General features: G+C 42.0%; 3 protein-coding genes across 4 annotated transcripts; all 3 read left to right on the top strand.

Moving 5' to 3' along the window:
• The first annotated feature begins 401 nt into the window (after nt 1-401).
• On the top strand, nt 402-2,624 carry LOC115114634 (zinc finger and SCAN domain-containing protein 2-like). The gene is made up of 4 exons (XM_029643046.2): nt 402-764; nt 872-957; nt 1,035-1,140; nt 1,283-2,624. Exons 1-4 carry the CDS (start codon nt 551-553, stop codon nt 2,383-2,385), a joined length of 1,509 nt encoding a protein of 502 aa, XP_029498906.1. The 5' UTR covers nt 402-550; the 3' UTR covers nt 2,386-2,624.
• Nucleotides 2,625-3,056: 432 nt separating this feature from the next.
• On the top strand, nt 3,057-12,315 carry LOC115114873 (trichohyalin-like). Of its 2 annotated transcripts, none has more exons than XM_029643362.2 (14): nt 3,057-3,146; nt 3,694-4,055; nt 4,137-4,239; nt 4,321-4,465; nt 4,684-4,766; nt 5,055-5,162; nt 6,890-7,008; nt 7,121-7,277; nt 7,491-7,588; nt 7,685-7,756; nt 7,950-8,864; nt 9,019-9,206; nt 9,307-9,986; nt 10,087-12,315. In XM_029643362.2, the coding sequence occupies exons 2-14, from the start codon at nt 3,968-3,970 to the stop codon at nt 12,050-12,052; spliced, it is 4,722 nt and encodes a 1,573-aa protein (XP_029499222.2). In that variant the 5' UTR covers nt 3,057-3,146; nt 3,694-3,967; the 3' UTR covers nt 12,053-12,315. The 2 variants fall into 2 exon arrangements, with proteins under 2 accessions (XP_029499222.2, XP_064869613.1); XM_065013541.1 differs by having other exon boundaries at nt 10,069-12,315.
• Nucleotides 12,316-17,764: 5,449 nt separating this feature from the next.
• Nucleotides 17,765-22,713, top strand: LOC115114638 (zinc finger protein 805-like). Its single transcript, XM_029643053.2, has 2 exons — nt 17,765-18,217; nt 20,944-22,713. The coding sequence occupies exons 1-2, from the start codon at nt 17,941-17,943 to the stop codon at nt 21,990-21,992; spliced, it is 1,326 nt and encodes a 441-aa protein (XP_029498913.2). The 5' UTR covers nt 17,765-17,940; the 3' UTR covers nt 21,993-22,713.
• Nucleotides 22,714-26,267: the final 3,554 nt, after the last annotated feature.

The raw sequence follows: 26,267 nt of genomic DNA, 5'->3' as shown, positions 1-26,267 counted from the left end.
GGGATAATAAAAGGCCACTCTAAATTGTCCAGTTTTGTCACATAACACAATGTGACAGATGTCTCAAGTTTTGAGGGAGTATGCAATTGTCATTCTGACTGCAGGAATGTCCAACGGAGCTATTGTCAGATAATTGAATGTTAATTTCTCTACCGTAAGCCACCTCCAACATTGTTTTAGAGAATTTGGCATTAAGTCTGACCGGGCTCACAACCGCAGACTGAGTTTAAGGATGCCAGCCCTGGACATCCGGCTTCTTTACCTGCAGCATCGTCTGTGCCTGGCACCCACTATATTATTGATCAGTATACCTGCTTTGCCAGTGCTAATTCTACCAATTTTGTAAGGCTGTTGCAGTCTCATATTTACGGTAATAAATATTTACGTCACGAGTTGAACGGAAGTGCGATTGAAATTGCGCACGGATCTCCCACTTCGTACATTGTTGCTATTTATCAAGGTCTACGGATTGTTTTTGCACATTAGCTTGGAAATTGTAGACTATTGACTTCAAACAGATAATATAAATCTGTAATTTGGGTTTTACAAGATGGCCAGCTGCAGTTTTCAGTCGCAGTTGGTATCGATTATGGAGGTATTAGCTAAAGCCGCTGTAGCAGAAATAAACAATCGTGTAGATGATAGCTGTGCAGTTATACGTTTGGAAATGACCCAAAGCCAACGAGATATTGATGTACTGAAAAGAAAGTGTCGAATGATGGAGAGCGAGCTGAAGAAGACACAAGGACGAGATAGGAGAAAAGGTAGTAATTTGATTGCATGAACAACTGAAGAAAATCCCAAATGTGTGAATAACCCTAATATTTCACTGAATACAATTATTTTCCAGTTCTTTACCCCATGTCAACAGAAAGATTGTCATATCCTGTCAAGATTGTTTTGAACAAAGAAAGGAATAGCTCACAGTGGAGAGGCAGAGAGGACTCTCCGTGCCAGGTGTGATAAATCACCTTTTATGAAAAGTGTTAGACATGGTGTGTGCCCAGAGGAATAATTGCAGTTCCCTGTTACAGCCTACTGATGTGGAGCAGAGAGTGGAGACTGAACCCATACTGATCAAAGATGAGACAGCAGAGTACGTGTGGAAGGCTAATGCTCAGGAAGAGTTCAGGATCACTGGTATGCACGTTCCAAATTACATTGGTGTTTTATGTTCTGGCATATAGAGTGCACGGACACAGTCAGTTCTAAAGCAGTCATGTTTTGCAACTGTTAAGGGCCTTTTGTAATGTTTATTTTATGTTTTTCCCCAAATCTTTAGAGTCTGGTTCCAAGCCTGGGAAACCACCATCCTTTGAGCAACGGCACTGTGATGAGGACTTCATCACACAACCCAACATATCTTCTGAAGACTCAGTAAAACATTACCCAAATTCTGATCGTCCAGAGGAACCAGGAACACCCCGGCTCCCATCTACAGAGGTGTTCAGCACAGAGCAGCACCGGCCAGACGAGGACTCACTAGACCTAGTGATGGTGAAAGAGGAGGAGCTGGATCAGACCACAAACCTGGCAGGACCTGACCAGTTTGTCGTGGATGAGTCTGATGGGCAGTTGTGGACCTCTGTGGATCCAGGCAGAGACACGGACCCTGATGGCCACCCAGATTTCTCCTTTCATTCCACAGAAAAGTACTCTCAGAATATCTCAATTTACCCATCTCATAGTGGACTGTCATCTGTTCCTACTATGACAGATGAAGTGGGGCCATCACTTCACCCTTCTATAGGAAAACCACATGCTAACATGTTCAGTGCAGAAAAACACAGTAAAGGACATGTCAGAACATTGGCTGATGAGACTAGACAACAGATGCCAGAGGGACAGAGCAGTAAAAGGCTGAACTCCAATAATGAAGGAAATAGTTTAGCTCTACAGTCAAGGCAGCATCAACACAGGGCTTCAGAAGCAACAGTGAGATTGAGTGAGTGCATGACAGGGTCAAACATGGACACCACCTCCACCTTCTCTGGATACAGCCTGAGTCACAGTAGTTTTAACATGGTGAAGAGAATGAGGACTCAGTGGAGGTCGGGCGGCACCACCGAGAGGCGTTTCAGCTGCACCTTCTGTGGGAAGAGCTTCCCGCGTTTCTGGCAGCTAAAAGAACACCTCCGAAGTCACACCGGAGAGAAACCGTACACCTGCGAACAGTGTGGCAGGAGTTTCACCAAGCAATGCAACCTGATCAGACATGCTGTGGTCCACAGTGGGGAGAAGCCCTACAAGTGCACACAGTGTGGGAAATGCTTCACTCAGCGCTCTGGTATGAAGTCACATCAGAGAACTCACATAGGAGAGAGTCCAGTGTCTCAATACGGGGCACCCACATACCCTGGGGATCCACACACAAGTTTAATGTAGTCTCAGACCAGATGGAACAAATAGTTCATAGTTACATAGTTTTTCTGGAACTTTGTTTTGAGACAATTTGACAAGCTTTTCCTCCTAATTGATTTGTGAATTGGTTCTGATGTTTGACTGTTGATGGCTCTTCACTTTTATTTTAAACAACTAATTTACAACTGGTAACAATGTATTTTGTACTCCAAAACTGTAAAAAAAAAACATGTTATTTTCAATAAAATGTATTTGATGAAAGAGTCAATCTGCTTTTAGATGAATAATATGTAGGAGTAATTTAGTCTATTGTCTAGGTAGTGTCTGACTATCTGGAATGTCACGTCTTGCCACAAGGGACAGTCTTATATCAGGTCAGGTTAATAACTCAATTCAACTTGATTTTCAGTTAGGTTTGGAAATTACTCTGCTGCCTTAAAATGTTGAGGTACTGTATGTAATCTCAAAATGAGGCAATAAAATATGTTTCAGTGTAATAGGCTATATGTGTTTATACTGAAACATTTTGCATTGTCTAAACTGACCACTGTTTCTGAATAAAACTGGTAATCTGAATCAAAGATCATTAGATAAGAGAAATAGATTGGTAGTTTGAATGATTTACTCTTTCATTGATTTACCAATCAACCGAGGCAGAGCTAATGGAGGAGATATACAGAAAGAGAACGCGAGCGAGAAAGAGACTCAGGAAGTCGACAGGGGAAGTTTAGTGGTTTCTTGCGTCATTGCTTGCTGCTGCTTGGTTGTGCCGGTGCAGAGTGAAGGTAGGAACAGTAAACTTTTTATTACGCTTTTTTATTCTTGTTTTTACCTCAATGTCACCAGAAACTTGAGAGGAGTAGCAGTGACAGTGTGTTAGGGGTGGAATGGTAGGGGTCAGGGGGATGGAGAGGTGGGGTCAGACACAGAGGCTTCATGTTCTTCGACAGGCCTGCAGTCAGAACGACATACAATTCAATTGACTTCCGCTGCAGTGAGAGGGCCACAATGGCTGCGAGAGGCAGGGAGGAGAAGGCCTTTATCGGTCACAGAGAACAGCCAGAGCCGGGGTTAGGGGTGTCAGTGTTCCATTAGCATAGGAAGACTAGGCGTTATTTACTTTAAAGTCTCCCCAAATCACAGCACTGAGAGGGAGTCTAGGAGTATTGGGGCAAAGGGTGTGGCCTGTTTATTTTGTGAAGAAGACATTAAGGGGAAGTGAAGACTGATTCATGCTGTAGATTGTGAGCGATGCTCACAAATGATCACATTAAGTGTTGTGTTGGTGTACGTATATTGAGAAGATGATTTAGCTGGTTTCTTACTTTGCAGAGTGCCACAAAGACAGCATGACCTAGCACAATGCCTTAAAACACAGCTCATTATATCACAGTATATAGCACTGCACATCACAGAGTGGAACAATAAAACTTAATAAAATGCAATGAAGAAAACACATTGTTGCATATTAACAGTATATTGTAAATGTATATGAGCACCTCATGGTCACGTTACCATTAACCAAGTTATACAGAAAATACATATATCAGACACACAAACACACAGGGCTGGATGTGCGAGAGGTTGAGGCAGGAGAAAAGAAGAGATGCGGAGACTCCGGAGAAAAGGAGGGAACAATGAGAAGGTGTTTGGCTGTGACCTGTTGGACCACTTGTCCACTACCTGTCAGGAGAGTAAGTCCCAAGTTTCCCCAGACAATTGACTAGAATATGTTAAATATTAGCTTGAATACCATGGTCTTGTCTCCCTCTCAGTTCCCCAGGTGCTGCGAAGCTGCAGTGAATTCATTGAGGAGCATGGGGTGGTAGATGGGATCTACAGGCTATCTGGGGTGTCATCCAACACACAGAAACTAAGGTAAGTGGGGTGTGTGAGTTTGTGTGCTTGCGTTTGTGTGCCTGTGTACAGCAGTGAAATGTTGTGTTTGTCTCCAAACAGGGGTGAGTTTGACAGTGAGGGGACCCCGGATCTCAATAAGGATGTGTACCTGCAGGACATTCACTGTGTCAGCTCTGTCTGCAAGGCCTACTTCAGAGAGTTACCCAATCCCCTCCTCACATACCAGCTCTATGACAAATATGCTGTGAGTACCTGTCTTGATAGTCATTCAGAGACATGGACAGACACCAGGGTTGCGTTCAGTAAGAACAAAAAGGAGAAAGCGTTTTGAAATTGATCATTCTTGTTTTATTAAGTTCGGATTAGAAAACATTTACTCCCATTTCATACCTACTAAATGGGACCCAGCATAAAGATGGCATATGCCTTTTTGTATCAACCTCACACCTCTTTACCCATCAGGAAGCTGTGGCGATTCAGTTGGAGGAGGAGAGGCTGGTTAAGATTAAGGATGTTCTGAAAGAGTTACCCGCTCCCCATTACAAGTAAACCTCTACTATTTAACTATCTCTTTCACTATAGATATAGAAAGTGTAAATGACTGCTGTATGTTTTCATATATTACATGGCCTGCAACCGTCTGTTTATAACTAGAGGTCAATTCTGCTTCATACCATATCTCTTGAACTTACTAGTATATTTCAGGCTGTGCACGGCTTTTCTAGCCATGCATAGTTATTCTCAAACAGTTTCAAATGTTTTTAAACCGTTTTTAAATTAACTATCCCACTTCCATCTCTTTCTGCCCCTTCTCCCTCCCACTGGTTTCTCAGAACTCTGGAGTTCCTGATGCGCCACCTGGTCAAGATGGCTTCTCACTCCTCACACACCAATATGCATTCCCGGAACCTCGCCATTGTTTGGGCTCCGAACCTTCTCAGGTGTGTGGGTTTGTGTGTACACTACCGTTCAAAAGTTTGGGGTCACTTAGAAATGTCCTTGTTTTTGAAAGAAAGCATGTTTTTTGTCCATTAAAATAACATAACATTGATCAGAAATACAGTATAGACATTGTTAATGTTGTAAATGACTATTGTAGCTGGAAACGGAAGATTTTTTATGGAATATCTACATAGGCGTACAGAGGCCCATTATCAGCAACCATCACTCCTGTGTTCCAATGGCATGTTGTGTTAGCTAATCCAAGTTTATCATTTTAAAAGACTAATTGATGATTAGAAAAGCCTTTTGCAATTATGTTAGCACAGCTGAAAACTGTTGTTCTGATTAAAGAAGCAATAAAACTGGCCTTTAGGCTAGTTGAGTATCTGAAGCATCAGCATTTGTGGGTTCGATTACAGGCGCAAAATGGCCAGAAACAAAGTCCTTTCTTCTGAAACTCGTCAGTCTATTCTTGTTCTGAGAAATGAAGGCTATTCCATGTGAGAAATTGCCAAGAAACTGAAGATCTGGTACAACGCTGTGTACTACTCCCTTCACAGAACAGCGCAAACTGGCTCTAACCAGAATAGAAAGAGGAATGTGAGGCCCCGGTGCACAACTGAGCAAGAGGACAAGTACATTAGAGTGTCTAGTTTGAGAAACAGACACCTCACAAGTCCTCAACTGGCAGCTTCATTAAATAGTACCCGCAAAACACCAGTCTCCACGTCAACAGTGAAGAGGCGACTCCGGGATGCTGGCCTTCTAGGCAGAGTTGCAAAGAAAAAGCCATATCTCAGACTGGCCAATCAAAAGAAAAGATTAAGATGGGCGAAAGAACACAGACACTGGACAGAGGAAGATTATAAAAAAGTGTTATGGACAGACAAATCTAAGTTTGAGGTGTTCAGACCACAAAGAAGAACATTCGGGAGATGCAGAAATAATGAAAAGATGCTGGAGGAGTGCTTGACGCCATCTGTCAAGCATGGTGGAGGCAATGTGATAGTCTGGGGGTGCTTTGTTGGTGGTAAAGTGGGATATTTGTACAGGGTAAAAGGGATCTTGGAAGAAGGAAGGCTGTCACTCCATTTTGCAACGCCATGCCATACCCTGTGGACGGCGCTTAATTGGAGACCATTTCCTTTTACAACAGGACAAAGCACACCTCCAAACTATGCAAGAACTATTTAGGGAAGAAGCAGTCAGCTGGTATTCTGTCTATAATGGAGTGGCCAACACAGTCATCAGATCTCAACCCTATTGAGCTGTAAGAGCAGCTTGACCGTATGGTACGTAAGAAGTGCCCATCAAGCCAATCCAACTTGTGGGAGGTGCTTCAGGAAGCATGAGGTGAAATCTCTTCAGTTTACCTCAACAAATTGACAACTAGAAGCCAAAGGTCTGCAAGGCTGTAATTGCTGCAAAGGGAGGATTCTTTGACGAAAGCTAAGTTTGAAGGACAGAATTATTATTTCAATTAAAAATCATTATTTATAATCTTGTCAATTTATAATCTTGTCATTATTTATAATATTGTCTTGTCTATATTTCCTATTCATTTTGCAACTCATTTCATGTATGTTTTCATGGAAAACAAGGACATTTCTAAGTGACCCCAAAGCTTTGAATGGTAGTGTACATGAGAGAGAAAGACGTGAAGATATAGTTAAAACAGGGTGTTTGCATTGTTCAATGTTGTTTAATCCTCTGAGTTTGTTTGCAGGTCAAAGGACATTGAGGCGTCAGGGTTTAACGGCACAGCAGCCTTTATGGAGGTGAGGGTCCAGTCTATCGTGGTGGAATTCATCCTCACCCACGTGCCCCAGCTGTTTCCTGATTCAGGTACATCACTTTTTTCTTCTCTCTCTCTGTCTCTCTTTCTCAGCCATAGAGAATATATACTCACTCACAGCACTCATATCTCCTCCCTCTCTTCTTCACCTCCTTATTAAAGGTATTACGGAGCGTCGGAAGTCACTCCCATCTCCCTCTATACACAATCCAGAGGAACCTTTCTTCCGGGCCATTCCATTCCAGTTAGGCAACATCAGCCCAGGGGACGGTCCCCCTGCCATGCGTTCCTACCACGCCATCATAGACGGGACAGACAAGTAAGCAAATTCACACAAAAAAAAACATGGCCAGTTTATGCCAATTTATCATCAAGATAGTAGCAGTATAGTGGTTGAGGTTGGAAGAGGTTTAGTGTTTGTAATGGTAATAGATAGGTTAGTATTAGGGCATATAGTTTTTCCTACATGGCCAGGTCACGTGGTGTAGAAAAATCCTGGCCAGAGTAACAGAAGTAACATTCTCTACTTCAGGAGGAAGGGATCTCTTAAGGGCAGGAAGTGGAAGTCCATCTTCAATTTAGGAGGCAGACTCCATGACCCGAGACGGAGGAACAAGAACTCGGCCAAAGGTGAGTGACACACTGATGTTATCTTTAATTCAATGCATGGCTTTGCAATGGTAATAATGATTATTTTGAGTTTGACAATCATCCTTCCATCTGTAGAAAAAGAGAGAACTGTCTTGAGGCCAGCGAAGAGCATGGATTCCCTGAGCTCTGTGCCCTATCCGCATGAAGGTGCATCTCCTTACTTGTTTACCCAGTCTTTATCTTATTGTATAGATGTTGGTGAATATGTTTTTATAGTAATTAAATTAATGCATACTGGTAAGGCTAAGGAATCATTTATTTTCTGTGTTCAGTAGTACTATAGTCTTACAATTATGACAGTTTTGTGTAGACTAATGTGAATGTTTACAATACCTCTCAGGTTCCAGACAACGACCCCCTTCCACTGTGATGTCCCCCTTGGCTCAGCCCTCTCCCTGTACCCAGGGGGGTGCGGAGGGAGGGGCATCGAGTAGTGGTGGTGATATGGGCAGCGGGTATGCTGTGACCTACCGGAGGGGTCAGGGCGCTAGTGTGAGTGTAGTGAGCGGGGGCGGGGGAACACAAGGCATATACAGTCGACTGGACAGTCACTGTGGTGGGGGCAACAGCACTGAGGCTCTGCAACCCCCATCCAGATCCCCAGGACTCTCCAGCAAAGCCGACCGGCGGGCAGGGATCCACATCTCCGGACCTTTCTCGGTCACAGTACCCCTTCACATCACATCAGGCCTGGCCTTTGGGGTGCTACAGGGGGGTGGAGCGGACAGGGGCAACCATAGAGGAGGACAGGAGAGTGGAGATAAAGGAGAGGGCGGGGAGGGTGACAGACGGAAGGGAAGGGAGGGGGAGAGACAGAAGGCAAGGGAGGGTCACAGACAGGAGGCAAGGGAGGGTGACAGACAGGAGGCAAGGGAGGGTGACAGACAGGAGGCAAGGGAGGGTGACAGACAGGAGGCAAGGGAGGGTGACAGACAGGAGGCAAGGGAGGGTGACAGACAGGAGGGAGGGGAAGGGGAAAGGCACATCCGAGTAGAAGTTAAGAGGGGGGACAAGACTGACCTAGGCAAGAGAAGAGATGAAGAGGTAACAGGAGAGAGGAGAGGTGAGGCAGAGGAAGATAAAGTTGAAGAAAAATGGGGAAGAGGAGAAGAGGAGAGAGAAGAGGAAGTGAATGGGGACTGTGTATCTAAGCCATCAGAAGAGAGCATTGAAGAGAGTCAGGTTCAGGGTGAGGGTGGAGAAGGGGATGCAGAAAACCATGTCAACGATGAGGATGAAGAGGGAGAATACATGGGTATGTCTAATCATTTATGTGTTTAAATAAACATAATTTGCGTAATAAGGGAAGTACAATAGTCATGGTAGTAGGTTTATAGATCCCGGTTGGAGTGAAATTCACTTGGATAGGGCATTTGTGTCAATCTGTAACATTTGCCTTTACTCCTCAGATATGAAAGGCTCTGTGCAGACTGCCCTGGATGCCCCAGATATGTCAGGTGTCAGAAATGAAGTAGTTGCCATAGATTTGCCGTTTCCTCTGATGGAGGAGGACGATGAACAAGACCAGGACTGTCCACTGGACTTTCAGGATACTTTTGGATTCCTTGACCTTATGGACAGCAGTGTCTCCAGCCAGGTGTGTATGTGTCTGTGTCTGTCTGTTTCTTTGTGTGTCTGTGTGTTTAATCATTTAGTTATGATCCTAACCTCTCTTTTCCATCCTCTCTCCTCCCCAGATGTTCCAAGAGTTCTCAGTGGAGCCTCATCATGGGGATGATGAGTATGAAGACGAGGTGGAGCATAGATCCCCAGGACTCTCACATGACAGACCAGACCCTGTCACACGGCCACCTGTAGACGCACAGACACAAATACAGACACAAACGCCCATACACAGGCCTCTAAGCATAGATCAGTATGGGCGAGCCAACAAGTCAATGAGTCTGCCTTACATGTCCCGGCCCTTCCTGCCTGCTCTGTCTTCCTCCTCCTCTGAAGAAGAAGAAGAGGAGGATGAAGAAGGTGATGATTATGACAAAGAAGATGAGGAGGATGATGATGACATGTTCTGTAAAAGTCTACCATCTAGTTTGGTGTTCAACAGACTGACATGGAGTGGACCTCAGACTGACTTGGAGAACAGTTTGTCCCCAGCCCCTGTGCCCTCACAACCACTGGACGGTGCCTCTGATGACGGACCAATTCCTAGTTCTGAGGCCAGAATTCCCCCTGAGCACTTGGACATTGATTACCCTGACTGCTGTCACCAATCAGTGGAGGTTTTGAGGTATAGCAAAGCTGAAGAAAAGAATAGTCTGGAAGCGATGAAACTGGTGGAGGAGGAGGATGCAGAACAGGATCGAGGCAGCCAGGAGAAAAACCAGGCAGACACCCTGACCAATACTTGCACAGAAAGGTAAGCAGAGGCAGGTTATTTATAAAGTGAAGAACAGCAGATCAAGATAAATGTACTTGATAAATGTTACTTGTCATCATAGATCGCCTTCACTTTGCAGCACTGACATAGAAGAAAGTTGTCACTTGGTTGAAACCAGCATCATGGAGGAAGAGGAAACTCCAGATGACATTGAGAAGAGCCACGCTTCAGCATCCGCATCAACTGACTGTGAGGAGACCTCACTGCAGACCACTAGAGTTCATCTGAAGCTCAAAGACGAGGAAGAGGTCCTGAAGAGTCAATGTGCTGAAGAAGGTGTGATTTCAGAGGGTTATAATGGTGATACAGTGAGCGAAGCCGAGGCAGAAAACCCACAAGAGCATTTACTCACGGCCTGTCTTATTGTTTCCTGTGCTGAAGAGCCAGAGAACATAGTCAATGAGCAATCAGAGGAGGTTTCTAGAGATTCAGCTGGGGATGTAAAAGAGCATCCTGAAAAAAGTGCTAAGAGGGAGAGAGCTGGAGAGGAGAAGAAGGTAGAGGAAGTGATGGAGGAAAGAGATGATAGAAACGGGGGAGGATGGGACAAACAAGAGGGAGAAGAAACAGCATGTGAGAGCGAGGGAGATATGGGCAAAAGAGAGGAGAGAGAGGTATTAAAGGAATTGGAAAAAACAGAAGAAAATTATGTGGGGGTTAGGGTGGGAGTGGAGGAGAAGGAACAAGGAGGAATGATTGAAGAAGAGGATGACAGGATAGCAGGTGATGAAAGGGAAGTAGGAGAAGAGGACACAAAGCAGGAAGAGGTCATTTATGAAGAGATGATGAGCATAGTAGTGAGGGATGACATGATGGAAAGTGGAGAGAGGAAGGATAGGGAAGGAGAGACTGAGGGAAGTACATTTATAGAGGAGGTGATAGAAACCAAAGAAGATGGAGAGATGATTGGAGTACAACAGAAAGAGATCATGAAAGAGATAGATGAGAGTAAGGCAAGTGAAGAGATGAGTGCAAAAGAAGAGGCGAAGAAAGCGGTGGAAGGAGTGGATCCCATGGGAGAGACTAAGGAAGAGGCAGCTGAAGGAGTGGATACCATGGGAGAGACTGAGGAAGAGGCAGCTGAAGAGAGGGTGGAAGGTGTGGATACCATGGGAGAGACTGAGGAAGAGGCAGCTGAAGAGAGGGTGGAAGGTGTGGATACCATGGGAGAGACTGAGGAAGAGGCAGCTGAAGAGAGGGTAGAAAAGATGTCGATTGATAATGAGAAACAGGATCTAGAGGCACAGCACGTTTTAGAGAGAAGACAAAGAGATATAGATCTTATAAAGGATGTTGTGGGAGAGGGATATGAGGAGGGAGAGAAAGAGATGGAAGTGGGAGATGTAATCTGGGAGGAAGAAGGAGATAGTATACGTGTGGTCCAACGGGAGACAGATGAGAAGAAGAAGAAGAAAGGAGAGACGGAAGATCAACTAAAGACACCAACAATAGAGGAAAGAGAAGAAGAACTGAAAGAGATCCAGATAAACAACAACAAAAAATCTGAGGGAGAAAACGAAGCGATGGATAGTAAAGTGGGGTCTGAAAAAGGGGTGGGGAGAGTGCTGGTCGTGTCTAAACAACAAACACCCCCTAAAGTGTATCAAGCAAGATCAGTGCCAGTGGTACCACCCAAGCCCCATCACTGCCGAATAACTGCACTGAACCTCAGACAACAGCAGCACCAGAGGGAGAGGAGAGAGACAGACAGAGACAGTGGAAAGGGAAAGGTACACAGGACTTTGGGACAGCAAGATAAGGAGAGAAAGATGGAAGGAAAGCCAGAGCATGACAAAGTCAGCGAGACAGAACGAGGGTGGAATGAGGATGGGGAAGATGAGGGCACAGGCAAAAAGGAGGCACAGAGTGGGGGGGTGAGGGAGAGGAGGAGAGATGTGGATGAGGGGGGAGTGAAAGACATGATGAAGAATAGTCCAGTCAGTATGTGTTTTGATGAAGCTGTTGCCATGGGAATCAAGAGAGGGAGAGAGAAAGAGGGCAGTGAAAGGGGGAAAAAAAAAGAGAGAGGATATGAAGTACAATAAAGAGAAAGAGGTGGACATAAAAGCCAGTAAATGTTATAGTCATTGACTCTGTCTGGATGGTTAGTATACAAACGTATCATTTATATATAGTTATATTTTCCATACTGCCTGTATTATTCAGCCTGGGCCTAGAACCCCGCCCCACTAATATTCAGGGCTACTCAGAAAACTGATCCTCCGCAGACTCCCCCCTCCCCTCCATCTGTAAATGTCCTCCTTTTTTGTTGCTATTTTCAACCTATTAAACTAACTTGCCATTTTAACTTGGTTTCAATCTACAAAGAGTTGTAAATTTACACCCAAGTATGTCAATCTCAGGTATCACATCTCATGCATAACCATAGGTATTGTGAGCAAGAAAATTGTATAACTTCTTATGAGCAATGGCTAGAGATGTCATTATTTGTACCAATTCCATAAACCAATGCATTTTCTGTTTTTAATTCATTTTTGTGAATAAATTTATTCTGCAGACAAAAATAATTGTCTTATTTGTATTTTCAGAAATAATTTTACAAGTAGCTGTCCTGACTGATTTCACAGAAATATCACAATATAAGGACATAGGGGTGCAGTGTAGGGGTGCTATACAGAATATAACCCAATTTGGTAAAAGACCAAGTCCATATTATGGCACGAACAGCTCAAATAAGCAAAGAGAAACGACAGTCCATCATTACTTTCAGACATGAAGGTCAGTCGAACCGAAAAACTTCAAGAACATTGAAAGTTTCTTCAAGTGCAGTCGCAAAAACCATCAAGCGCTATGATGAAACTGGCTCTCATGAGGACAGGAAAGGAAGACCCAGAGTTACCTCTGCTGCAGATTATAAATTCATTAGAGTTAACTGCATCTCAGATTGCAGCCCAAATATATGCTTCACAGAGTTCAAGTAACAGACACATCTCAACATCAACTGTTCAGAGGAGACTGAGTGAATCAGGCCTTCGTGGTCAAATTGCTGCAAAGAAACCACTACTAAAGGACACCAATAAGAAGAAGGGACTTGCTTGGGCCAAGAAACACAAGCAATGGACATTAGACTGGTGGAAATCTGTCCTTTGGTCAGATAAGTCCAAATGTGAGTTTTTTGGTTCAACCGCAGTGTCTTTGTGAGACATAGAGTAGGTGAACGGATGATCTCCGCATGTGTGGTTCTCACCGTGAAGCATAGAGGAGGAGGTATGATAGTGTGGGGGTGCTTTGCTGGTGACACTGTCATGATTTATTTAGAATTCAAGGCACACTTAACCAGCATGGCTACCACAGCATTCTGCAGCGACACACCATCCCATCCGGCTTGCACTTAGTGGGACTATCATTTGTTTTCCAACAGGACAATGACCTAAAACACACCTCCAGGCTGTGTAAGGGCTATTTGACCAAGAAGGAGAGTGATGGAGTACTGTATCAGATGACCTGGCCTCCACAATCACCCAATCTCAACCCAATTGAGATGGTTTGGGATGAGTTGGACCACAAAGTGAAGGAAAAGCAGCTAACAAGTGCTCAGCATATGTATGAACTCCTTCAAGACTGTTGGAAAAGCATTCCAGGTAAAAGCTGATTGAGAGAATGCCAAGAGTGTGCAAAGCTGTCATTAAGGCACAGGGTGGCTACTATTTTGATTTGTTTATAAACTTTTTTGGTTACTACATGATTCCATATGTGTTATTTCATAGTTTTGATATCTTCACTATATTTCTGCGATGTATAAAATAGTAAAAATAAAGAAAAACCCTTGAATGAGTAGGTGTCCAAACTTTTGACTGGTATTGTATCTTATCACCAGTCTCAACATCAACAGTGAAGAGGCGTCTCCGGGATGCTGGCCTCCTAGGGAGAGTTTCTCTGTCCAGTGTCTGTGTTCTTTTTTCCCATCTTAATCTTTTCTTTTTATTGGCCAGTCTGAGATATGGCTTTTTCTTTGCAACTCTGCCTAGAAGGCCAGCATCCCGGAGTCGCCTGTTCACTGTCGATGTTGAGACTGGTGTTTTGCGGGTACTATTTAATGAAGCTGTCAGTTGAGGACTTGTGAGGCGTCTGTTTCTCAAACTAGACACTCTATTGTACTTGTTCTCTTGCTCAGTTGTGCACCGGGGCCTCCCACTCCTCTTTCTATTCTGCTTAGAGCCAGTTTGCCCTGTTCTGTGAAGGGAGTAGTACACAGCATTGTACGAGATCTTCAGTTTCTTGGCAATTTCTCACATGGAATAGCCTTTATTTCTCAGAACAAGAACAGACTGATGAGTTTCAGAAGAAAGTCCTTTGTTTCTGGCCATTTTTCTGCCTGTAATCAAACCCACAAATGCTGATGCTCCAGATACTCAACTAGTCTAAAGAAGGTCCGTTTTATTGCTTTTTTAATCAGAACAACAGTTTTCAGCTGTGCTAACATAATTGCAAAAGGGTTTTCTAATGATCAATTAGCCTTTTAAAATTATAATAAATCTGACGTTTCCAGCTACAATAGTCATTTACAACATTAACAAGGTCTACACTGTATTTCTGATCAATTTGATGTTATTTTAATCAACAAAAAATTTGCTTTTCTTTAAAATACAAGGGCATTTCTAAGTAACCTCCAAACTTTTGAATGGTAGTGTGTATGTATTTTGTATTATTATTCTTTTTAAAAATTCTCACAAACACTGCGTTCTGCCTGAACAGGCAGTTAACCCACTGTTCCCAGGCCGTCATTGAAAATAAGAATTTGTTCTTAACTGACTTGCCTGGTTAAATAAAGGTCAAATAAAAAATAAAAAATTAAATTAAAAGTAGAACTGATTATGTTGTAAACATTTCACAGAGGCACTAGCACTTCATATTCATTTTTGTGTAACAAGGGTGATTTTATTTGAAGAACAATGTCTAACATTGTTTCTTTCAGTACACAAATAGCTGCAATCATGGATGTGCTAGTAAAGGCAGCTGTTGCAGAAATAACCAAACTTGTAGACGAGGGCACTGTAGTGCTACGGCTTGAAATGTGCTGGAAAGAAAATGAGATGGAAGGCCTTCAAAATTGTTTGCAACTTATTTCTCTTAAATGTTTTGCACACATTTGTTTACATCCCTGTTAGTGAGCAGTTCTCCTTTACCAGGATAATCAATCCACCTAACAGGTTTGGCATTTCAAGAAGCTGATTAAACAGCATGATCCTTACACAGGTGCACCTTATGCTGAGGACAATAAAAGACCACTCTAAAATGTGCAGTTTTGTCACACAACACAATGCCAAGTTTTGTGTGTGTAATTGGCATGCTGACTGTAGGAATGTCCACCAGAGCTGTTGCCAAATAATTGAATGTTTATTTCTCTACCATAAACTGCCTCCAACATAATTTTAGAGAATTTGTCAGTACGTCCAACTGGCCTCACAAACGCAGACCACATGTACCCACTCCAGCCAAGGACCTCCGCATCTGGCTTCTTCACCAGCTGATAAAACTGTGGGTTTGCACAACCAAAGAATTTCTGCATAAACTGTCAGAAACCGTCTCGGAGAAACTCATGTGCGTGCTCGTCGTCCTGTCCAGGGTCTTGACCTGACTGCAGTTTGGCATAGTAACCAACTTCAGTGGACAAATTCTTAACTGTGATGGTCACTGGGCATGCTGGAGATGTATGCTCTTCGCGGATAAATCCCGGTTTAAACTGGTTTTCTGATCCACACCCCTACTTTACATTTTTTTTTATCTGTGACTATCAGATGCATATTTGTATTCCCAGTTGCATGTTGCGTTTATATTTTTGTTCAGTGTAGAAACATAAATCCCTCTACTTTCATATCACATCAAAATAATTTCACAAATGCAAAAATAAATATTTTACTGTACACTGTTTTAACCGGTTTTAACAATGTTTTTTTTTTTTGTCTATATGAAAGATAACATCCTTATGCATCCAAAACCATACTGCAAGTGATGTTTGTTAATGTTCAGACTGAGCGGGGCGGCTTTTAACAAAATATTAATAGCATTAATATGGAGTTGGTCCCCTTTTGTTTTTATAACAGCCTCCACTCTTCTGGGAAGGCTTTCCAATAGACGTTGGAATATTGTTGCGGGGACTTGCTTCCATTCAGCCACAAGAGCATTTGTGAGGTCGGGCACTGATGTTGGCTGAGTAGGCCTGGCTCTCAGTCGGCATTCCAATTCATCACAAAGATGTCCAATGGAGTTGAGGTGAGGGCTCTGTGCAGGCCAGTGAAGAAATTCTAACACACACGATCTCGACAAACAATTTCTGTATGGTCCTCACTTTGGGCACAGGGGAATTGTCATACTGAAACAGGAAAGGGCCTTCCCCAAACTGTTGCCACAAAGTTGGAAGCACCGAATCGTCTAGAATGTGTAGCGTTAAGATTTCCCTTCACTGGAACTAAGGGACCTAGCCCAAACCATGAAAAACAACCCCAGAGCATTATTCCTCCTCCACCAAGCTTTACAGTTGGCAATATGCATTCGGGCAGGTAGCGTTCTCCTGGCATACACCAAACCCAGATTCATCTGTCAGACTGCCAGATGGTGAAGCGTGAATCATCACTCCAGAGAATGCTTTTCCACTGCTCCAGAGTCCAAAGGTGGCGAGCTTTACACCACTCCAGACGTTTGTTTGATTTTATACACCTGTCAGCAACAGGAATTGCTGAAATAGACAAATCCACTCATTTGAAAGGGTGTCCACATACTTTTATATATATAGTGTATATTACCCATGTCCTTGTTCAGCCATGACTCAGAGAAGAAGAGTATATTACAGTTCTTAATATCCCGTTGATAAGATAGTCTCGAATGGAGCTCGTCCAGTTTATTCTCCAGCGACCGCACATTCGCCAATAGAACAGAGGGTAGAAGCGGTTTATTAATTTGAAACCGTAGTCTCATCAGGGTGCCTGCGCGCCGGCCTCTATAGCACCGTCTTCGCCTGCTTCAAGTGTTGGGGATTATGGCCTGGTCCGGGATAATCAATATGTCTTTCACCTCCGACTCATTGAAGTAGGAGTCCTCGTCTAAATCGAGGTTCTGATGTCCAGAAGCTCTTTTTGGTCATAGGAAACGATGGCGGAAGCACCAAAAAATACACAAAATTGCACAATTGGTCAGGAGACCGTATAACGGACACCATTCCTTCCAGGGCCATTCTTCCATCTTCATACTGTATGCACATTCTATTGGTTAACTTGAGTGTACTAGTCTGGAATGCATTAAAGGTCCGTTCATTTCCGTCTTTGGATTGAAGTCTCTGACTATTGACTATTAATCTGATTATTAATTATACTGTGTGAATAAATCAGCCTGAGACTATAACCGTCCCACTAAGATTCAGGGCTACTCAGAAAACTGATCTCTCGCTTTCTCTTCCTCTCTCGCACACGCTCTCTCCCTCAAATGACTTTTAATAAATCTGCAAAGAGTTGTCAATTTACACTCAAGTATGGAAATCTCAGGTATCACATCTCGTGCATAACCATGGTGTTGTTAAGGATGAGCAAGCAAATGTAATAATTTATGAGCATTGCCTAGAGATGTTTTGTGCCATTATTTATATAAATTCCATAAACCAATGCATTTTCTGTTTTTAATTCGTTTTTGTGAATAAACTTCATAGGCATAGAACTAATTGTCTTTTTTGTGTTTTCTGATTCATTTCACAGAAATAGCCCCATATGTGGGCATTTATTGGAACGTTTACGGTTACCCTTTCTGTCGTCATTTCCGTTATCCGGCGTTTGGAAAGAGAACATCTTTTTTCACAGACAGTGCTGCTTGCCAGCTTCGACAAGCTGTACAGTAGTAGAAACAATTATGTTATAAACATTTCACAGAGGCACAAGCATCGCATATTCGTTTGGAGTAACAACGGTGATTTTATTTGAAAACCATGTCTAACACTGTTTCTTTCAGTACACAAATAGCTGCAATCATGGATGTGCTATCAAAGGCAGCTGTCGCAGAAATAACCAAACTTGTAGACGAGGGCACCGTCGTGCTACGGCTTGAAATGTGTCGGAAAGAAAATGAGATAGAAAGCCTTCAAAATAGTTTACAGATGATGGAAAGAGAATTGCGGAAAGCTCAAAGCGAAGTATCAGCACGAGTGGCAAATGACAGGCAACATGCTGAGGGAATTCGGGTTGGGAGTGGGACTCAACAAAAAGGTGAGGCGAGCTGACTCGATTTAGTGCTATCAAGTCAGCTTATTTTGTCACTGTTCACGGTTTTGTTTGATACCTTATAATGGGTACACAGCTTTGCAACCTATTGTTATTCTCATTTTTTGATCAAATCATTTATGCTTGAGTCAACTTTTTTCCCCCTAATTTGTCACATCGAAACTAAAATCCATGGTCTAAAGAAATGACACAATTGCCATATTATTATAACCAGCCTCACTTAAAACATATCTGTTGCCCCGTTAGACCTAGGAGAACACACCACCTTCATACAGTTACAACCAGAAGTGACGTATTCGTAGCTGGTTAGGAGCATAAACGTAGGAGGTTAAGAGAATTAAGTTAGGGTTAGCTTAAAAATGCTCTCTTAACCTGCTACGGAAATTCACTTCCGGTCATAGCTGGTGTGTTTTTAGGGAGTCCCTTTGAACTATATACTTTGATTTTTTTTTAGGCAGATGTCATTCCTCGTGCTGAACAGATTTGCCTCAAGGACCCTTAAGGTCCTTCAGGATAGATTTTACTCCATTTAAATAAAAAAAAGTGTACTTCTCAAATAAAACAATGTATGTATGTAGGCCCAATATATGTAGGCCCATGCTACATATATTAACTAACCCTTAGCTTTTCTCAAACTACGTTAAGACATGGCTGAGTTATTGATAAAACAGGAAATTCGATTTTACTTGTTCATTTACGACCTTTTGTAAATCCACTCCACAAAGACTTTACCATGAATAACCATGTTAAGTTGGGCATTGATACTGTATTTTAAATAAGTAAACTAACAATTCACTTTTTTGATTATGCAACACTAATGCTTAATATAATCACAAAAAATGGACTTCTCATGGTCTAAAAGTCAGATTCACTCCAAATGTGGTCCTTGGACTAATCACAATAACCCCCCCACCCCTCCCAAGTCAGTTTAGAACCAATTCTTATTTACAATGACGGTATACCCCGGCCAAACCCGGACGACGCTGGTCCAATTGTGCGCTGCCCTATGGGACTACCAATCACAGCCGGATGTGGTTCAGCCTGGATTCGTACCAGGAACTGCAGGACTGAGATGCAGTGCCTTAGACTGCTGTGCCACTCTATACCAGTAGATGGCCACACTATACCAGTAGATGCATATTAGCACATACGCTAATATACTAATATGCATCAAAGGGTTTACTGGTACTCATTAAAGTCCTGTAGATCACTTCATTACTCCCTTTTTGTTTAGAAAGCTCTACTTTACAAGCTTCTGACTTAACTTCATTGTTAAAGTATAAAAACATGATACCAAACCTGTTCACAGGGTTGGTTAACTCTTGACATTCCTTGGGTCTCCACCGAACTAGGTAAATCCACTTTTAGTTTTAACCCTTGACATTTTTGGAATCACTTACAAAATTAATTACATTTGGATTCCCTGGTGCCACTAGAGCAGTTTAAAACCCTGCTGATAAATTAGATCACTGAGGTGTGCAATTGTTTTGATTTACTTCAATAATTTGTGTGTGAAGTTTGACTTTCTAATGTAATGTTCTTGTTATTCTATCTTGCATCTTCTAGTTGTATCTTTTATTTTGTCCTCAGGGAACCATTTGAAAATAACCCTGGTCTCAATTGGGTGCCCCTGATTAAATAAAATTGAATAATTAAATGCAATTTATTCAAATATTTTTCTCGTGAACCATCGGACCAAATAAAAATAGGCCCATGGTACATCTCTTAACATGAGCTTTTCTCAAACTAAGACAAAGGATTGGTCAAAAGATGGCTGAGTTATTGACAAATCAATAATCAGATTTTACGTGTTCAGTTATAAAACCACTGTAAATTCACTCCACAGTGGCCTATCAACTTAAAACTGTTCATCGTTATCATGTACGTCCCTAACATGAACCACACTGAATTTGGTATTGATATCTCAAAGAACAGGGACACTATTAACTAATTATTTGCATATGTAATGCTAATGCTCAAAATCATCTGCAATAATCTAATGAATCATATGTCAGATTCAGTCCATATTTTGTATTTAGTCATTGAATTAGCCTCTAATGAATTTGAGAAAGATTTGTTGCTGATTTAAATAATGCAGACAAACAATGTGAAATATTGTTTTTAGAATAACAGTATAATTACATTGTTGCGCTATTATGTGGTCTGAATGTATTGAAAAGTGGACCTTTTTTCTGGATAATGTAAAACCTTAAGTACTGCTGTTTGCGCAGTCTGCGACTATCTAAGTGCAATCAGTGAAAGCATTACCATGTTTATCTTTCAATATCACAAGGATGACGCAAGTGAACTTTAGTTTAATGCTGTACGTTTGAATGCAGCAGGTAATCATTCTCTCTTAAGTCATTACTTAATGTTTTGAGTTTATATACCAATTAGGAGGTCAATTTGACTGGTTTATGTTAACTTTTGTGAAATATTTTCAGCACTAGTGTATTGGTATATTGAGGTCATCTTTGATTTCTGGGACTTTTATTATGTCTGTCTGTGTAAATGATTTACATCTCAGTTGGTACACTCCACATTAGTGTTCCAAAATACTTCAATATTCTCACAGCTGTACTACTTGGTTTGTTATCCAAATGATCTTGTGTCCTTTCTGTAATCCTGTGAACTCCATTCATTGTTGCTCGCACCAATATTTTAACTTTATCATTTCTAATAATTATATAAACTGTCTACTCTACTAACAGGTGATGAAGAGAACCAAAAAGGCCAGGCCATGCCTGTAGAGGACCCAGTAGAGAGCTTCAATGAGCTGCAGCGTTCTGGACACCTTGAAGAGGCGAGGGGTGGACTGGAGTTTCTGGTGAAAGCAGAGCAGGTGGAAGAACATGTAGCCCAGGGAACCATACAAGATCCAGGAATCACAGACAGTGTGGACTTTAGAATGGACGAGAGAGATAGTCAGCTGTGGTCCTCTGTTACACAAGGACTAAGTGGGAATAATTCTGGCCACCCAGATGGGTCTTACTCTACAGGGAGATGCTTACAGATGTTCTCATCTCAGGCAGATCAATATCCCACTCCCATCCCATCCCATCCTTCCTGTAACTCTTTGTCCATTGTAGGGAAACCACTGGATGACATATTCAGCACTGTCCCACTGAAAGTGGAGCCTGAGAGGCATCCTGTGTATCATGACAATGCCATGTCTGAGTCCATACATGTTGTGCAGGGGCAGTACAGAGATACTCTGCATCCTGTTGTGAGGGAGGGCTTGATTTTACATCCCAGACTGCAGCAGCCAGGACCTTCTTCACAAGGGCTCTTGAGAGCAACTGAGATTACATCAGAGTCTCACTCACACAACCAAGAGCATATTCTTAATAAGAACAGATTGAAAACAAAGAGGTTGGTAAATGTTTGGAGAGCTGTACCAAACCAAAAAGTGTTCATCTGCTCATTGTGTGGAAAGACCTTCCACCGCCATTGTCAACTTGAAGCACACCAGCACTCTCATGCTGGAGTCAAGCCATACAGATGTCTTGAGTGTGGGAAGAGTTTTACTCAGAAAAAAAGACTTAAGTCACATCAGAGTGTTCACACGGGTGAGAGACCTTTCAGTTGCAGACTCTGTGGCAAGATGTTTACAAGGCAGGACAACTGCCAAAGACATGAGCGATTTCACAGTGGACAAAAGCCATTTAATTGTGTTCAGTGTGGTAAAAGTTTCACAGTTCTCAGTAATCTCAAACTACATCAAAAACATCAATGTAAATTTGCCAATGTCAGAATGTAAGATTACAACATGCAAAGTCTATTTCTCAGCGTTGTACACTTAATGAACTGTTAATATCGATTGTTGAGCCGTGTATTGAGATTAGCAGGTTTAGGTTTCCAACATGACACTGGTTTCTCAATTATGAATTAAGTATTTTCTTTGCCTCACCAAGAGAGCAACAGTTGCATGATAGCTTGAATTTTCTTGTGCATATGCTCCTGTAGTTACGGTTATTTTTTTATCATAGCAGCAGTTTGAGCTAGTGCATTTTGGGGTTAAAAATACATTTGACATTTGATTGCATTGTAAAACATCTTTAAAATTTATTCAATGACTTCAGTGTAAGTACAATTCAACAAAATGTGAAACTGTGCTTTTTGACACCTGTCAATGAACCCGTATTTTTGTTTACAGATAGTTGAACTGTTGCCACACAGTTCGACAGTAAGCTAGACTATGTAACTTAAATTGCATGATTAACATTATTGCTTGAGAGTTTTGTATCGTGTTGGTTTTGACATGACTAATAATAGCCGAATTGTTTCTTCCTGTTGTAGCCACTGTAGGTGTCCACTCCCAAGTGCGACTGTCAGAAGGATGCATTGAAGGCTTATTTTGACTTGGCGTCTGCTCTAGGTCTGATTTCCCAAAAGCCTCTTAAGGCTAAGTTCATCGTTAAAACCTTCATAGTAGCATCATTAAACTTCTGTGCTGTTTCCCAAAAACATTGTTAACTAAAGTTGCACTTGAAAATGCTCATTATTTACCGACTGCCTCAGACCACTGGTAGAACAGCTAAGTGCGTCATTAGATGCCCCCCCCCTTCTGTGTCACTTTATACACTATCTCTGCAAAACATAGAATCAAGATGTTTATCTCTGTGACCGACGATAACTTCAGAACGAAATTGACCACACGTACTAAGTTGCCAATGTCTTTTCAATTGTTGCAAATAAGCGGAAGTCGAAAAGATGCTTCAAATGAAAACCAATGACTGCATTAAAAGATAAATACAGTAGGATTATAGGCTTTGGTTAGATTCCTGGGACCACCCATACTAAAAATGTATGCACCATTGGAGCCATTACAATGAGCCGTCCTCTTATAGCTCCTCCTACCAGCCTCCACTCAAATGCACACATGACTGTAAATCACTTTGGATAAATGCGTTTGCTAAATGGCATATTTTATACTTCAAATATGTTGAAATCAAATTCATGTTCACTCAACTGAGCTACTGTCTGTAATTTTTGCCTCAATATATTACATTATCTGTAATAACAGGTGCACAATGATGTGCCAAATGTGATTTAGCTAAGGCTAAGCCGACTATTTGTAGTCATGGGTTATAACAGATCTCTAGGAGTTGACCCATCATCAGTATTGTGGCATCAATCATATACTTTACGTATTTCTGAGCACCTCCAAGATGATGGCTACTGCAGGAACACCCCAAATTGCTGGTCTAGCAATACAACGGTTGCATGTTCGTTTTATTCTAAACGTAACCCATTTCTCCTAACCTACGCTAATTCACCTAATCATTATCTTTATATTTCCTGTAACTGCCTAAGTAGATTCTTCCTATAATTATTATTTGTTGTTACAGAGACAACCTGGTCTCAGATAAATACGTCCTCCAATATGTATTTTTTTTATACCTTTTATTAAACTAAGTCAGTTAAGAACAAATTCTTATTTACAATGACGGCCTACCGGGAAACAGTAGGTTAACTGCCTTGTTCAGGGGCAGAACGACAGATTTTTACATTGTCAGCTTGGGGATTCGATCCAGCAACCTTTCGTTTACTAGCCCAACGCTCTAACCAGTAGGCCCCATGATGCATAACAAGTTACATCATCCAATTCGGTACTTCCGGGTAAGACGTATGATTATTATACATTCTCTAATTTGTATGATACTGTACAACCACTATTCATAATGTAACATCATACTGAATAATACAAATTCCCCTGAGTCCGTGTTGAAAAATTCTGACATTCACCACTGCTCTTTCACTATATATTTCCATTCATATGTTAACACAGTGTATTCGTAAAGTATTCAGACCCCTTGACTTTATCCACATTTTGTTAATTTAAATAGATAAAATAAAGTTTTCCTCAATCTATACACAATACCTCATAATGACAAAGAAAAAAAGTGGTTTTAGATTTTGCAAAGTAAAATAAACAGATGCCTTATTTACATAAGTATTCCGATCCTTTGTTATGAGACTCAGGTGATTTCAGGTGCATCCTGTTTCCATTGATCATCCTTGAGATGTTTCTACAACTTGGAGTCCACCTGTGGAAAATTCCATTGATTTGACATGATTTGGAAAGGCACATACCTGTCTGTATAAGGTCCCATAGTTGACAGTGGATGTCAGAGAAAAAAACTATCCATGAGGTCGTAGGAATTGTCCGTAGAACTCTGAGACAGGATTGTCGAGGCACAGATCTGGGGAAAGGTACCAAAAAAATTATGCAGCATTTAAGGTCCCCAAGAACACAGTGGCCTCCATCATTCTTAAATGGAAGAAGTTTGGAACCACCAATACTCTTCCTAGAGCTGGTCACCTGGCAAACTGAGCAATTGGGGGAGAAGGGCCTTGGTCAGGGAGGTGACCAAGAACCCAATGGTCTCTCAGACAGAGCTCCAAAGTTCCTCTGTGGAGATGGAATAACCTTTCAGAAGGACAACCATCTCTGCAGCACTCCACCTATCAGCCCTTTATGGTATAGTGCCCAGATGGAAGCCACTCCTCAGTAAAAGGCAGATGACAGCCCACTTAGAGTTTGCCAAAAGCCACCTAAAGAACTCAGACCATAAGAAACAATATTCTCTGGTCGGATGAAACCAAGATTGAACTCTTTGGCCTGAATGACAAGCGTCACGTCTGGAGGAAACCTGGCACCATCCCTACGGTAAAGCATGGTGGTGGCAGCATCATGCTGAGGGGATGTTTTTCTGCAGTAGAGACTGAGACTAGTCAGGATCGAGGGAAAGAAGAAGAGAGCTAAGTACAGGAAGATCCTTGATGAAAACCTGCTCCAAAGCGCTCAGGACCTCAGACTGGGGTGAAGGTTCACCTGAATGTCCTTGAGTGGCCCAGCCAAAGCCTGGACTTGAGCCTGATCGAACATCTCTGGAGAGACCAGAAAATAGCTGTGCAGAAAAGCTCCACATCCAACCTGACAGAGCTTGAGAGGATCTGCAGAAAAGAAAATGGGAGAACCCCCCAATACAGGTGTGCCAAGATTGTAGTGTCATACCCAAGAAGAGTCGAGGTTATAATCACTGCCAAAGGTGCTTTAAAAGTACTGAGTAAAGGGTCTGAATGCTTATGTAAATGTAATTTCAGTTTATTAAAAAAAAATGTAATGCATTTTAGAATAAGGCTGTAACATAACAAAATGTGGAAATTGTGAAGGGGTCTGAATACTCTGAGAAAAAAGTTGTGAATTTCCTCAATACATGCCACTACGAGCGTTTCTGCACCTCACCGGTAGAAACGGGCCAGCTACATTACCCTGGTTGTAATCAAACCCTAATATCCAGAATTCATGGAGATTTCAGGAGGTGAAGGACCTCTCCATGGAGGTGTGAGAAATATTAAAATGTCTGTTTTTAGCCAGCACTTTAAGCCAGAGGATTTTGAAAACGGCACTGAAGTCTCAATTTATATGGTTGCCAGGTCATTGAACGTTGAAAAGTGATGCCATTCTATTGGTTTTCCCCTTCACTTCAAAGAGGGAGCTATCTATTTATACATAGAAGGGACCTTTACTTCCTTTGCTGAGTTGCTGAGGGAAACTTATAATCTTCCCAGAAGTAATTTTTTCAGAAACCTACAAATTAGAGACTACGTTAGAAAACACTTTCGAACATTTGGGAATGCTAAACCTTCCATGTTTGACGGATGCATAAAAATATGCCCCACCTCAGATAAACTGATATCGCGTCTATATGATGCTTTTCAATCTGTTAGCACACCTTCTACTGATGCCATCAAGGCAAAATGGGAGGAAGAACTAGGGACTGACATCTCGGTGGCAGACTGGGAAGAGAGCTTGGAGTATATCCACACATGCTTCATTAATTCCAGACATCGTCTCATACAATTCAAGGTATTACACAGATTACACTATTCCAAAACTAAACTGCATAGGATATTTCCTGACACATCCCCTACATGTGATAAATGCCAGGCTACGCAGGGTACACTACTCCACTGCTTTGCCCTATGCTCTAGCTTGCATGGTTATTGGTGTGGAATTTTTAGGATC

Source organism: Oncorhynchus nerka, linkage group LG9b (assembly GCF_034236695.1).
Source record: "Oncorhynchus nerka isolate Pitt River linkage group LG9b, Oner_Uvic_2.0, whole genome shotgun sequence".
Classification (NCBI taxonomy): domain Eukaryota; kingdom Metazoa; phylum Chordata; class Actinopteri; order Salmoniformes; family Salmonidae; genus Oncorhynchus; species Oncorhynchus nerka.
Note: the sequence above shows the minus strand (reverse complement) of the source record. Positions and strands in the feature narration are given on the sequence as shown.

Coding starts and splice junctions, on each gene's coding strand:
- LOC115114634 (XM_029643046.2), top strand. CDS start 551: ATGGCCAGCTGCAGTTTTCAGTCGCAGTTGGTATCGATTATGGAGGTA. Junction 765..871: donor AGGACGAGATAGGAGAAAAG/GTAGTAATTTGA, acceptor CCATGTCAACAG/AAAGATTGTCATATCCTGTC. Junction 1,141..1,282: donor GGAAGAGTTCAGGATCACTG/GTATGCACGTTC, acceptor CCAAATCTTTAG/AGTCTGGTTCCAAGCCTGGG.
- LOC115114638 (XM_029643053.2), top strand. CDS start 17,941: ATGTCTAACACTGTTTCTTTCAGTACACAAATAGCTGCAATCATGGAT. Junction 18,218..20,943: donor GAGTGGGACTCAACAAAAAG/GTGAGGCGAGCT, acceptor CTCTACTAACAG/GTGATGAAGAGAACCAAAAA.
- LOC115114873 (XM_065013541.1), top strand. CDS start 3,968: ATGCGGAGACTCCGGAGAAAAGGAGGGAACAATGAGAAGGTGTTTGGC. Junction 4,240..4,320: donor TCCAACACACAGAAACTAAG/GTAAGTGGGGTG, acceptor GTCTCCAAACAG/GGGTGAGTTTGACAGTGAGG. Junction 7,589..7,684: donor GAACAAGAACTCGGCCAAAG/GTGAGTGACACA, acceptor TTCCATCTGTAG/AAAAAGAGAGAACTGTCTTG.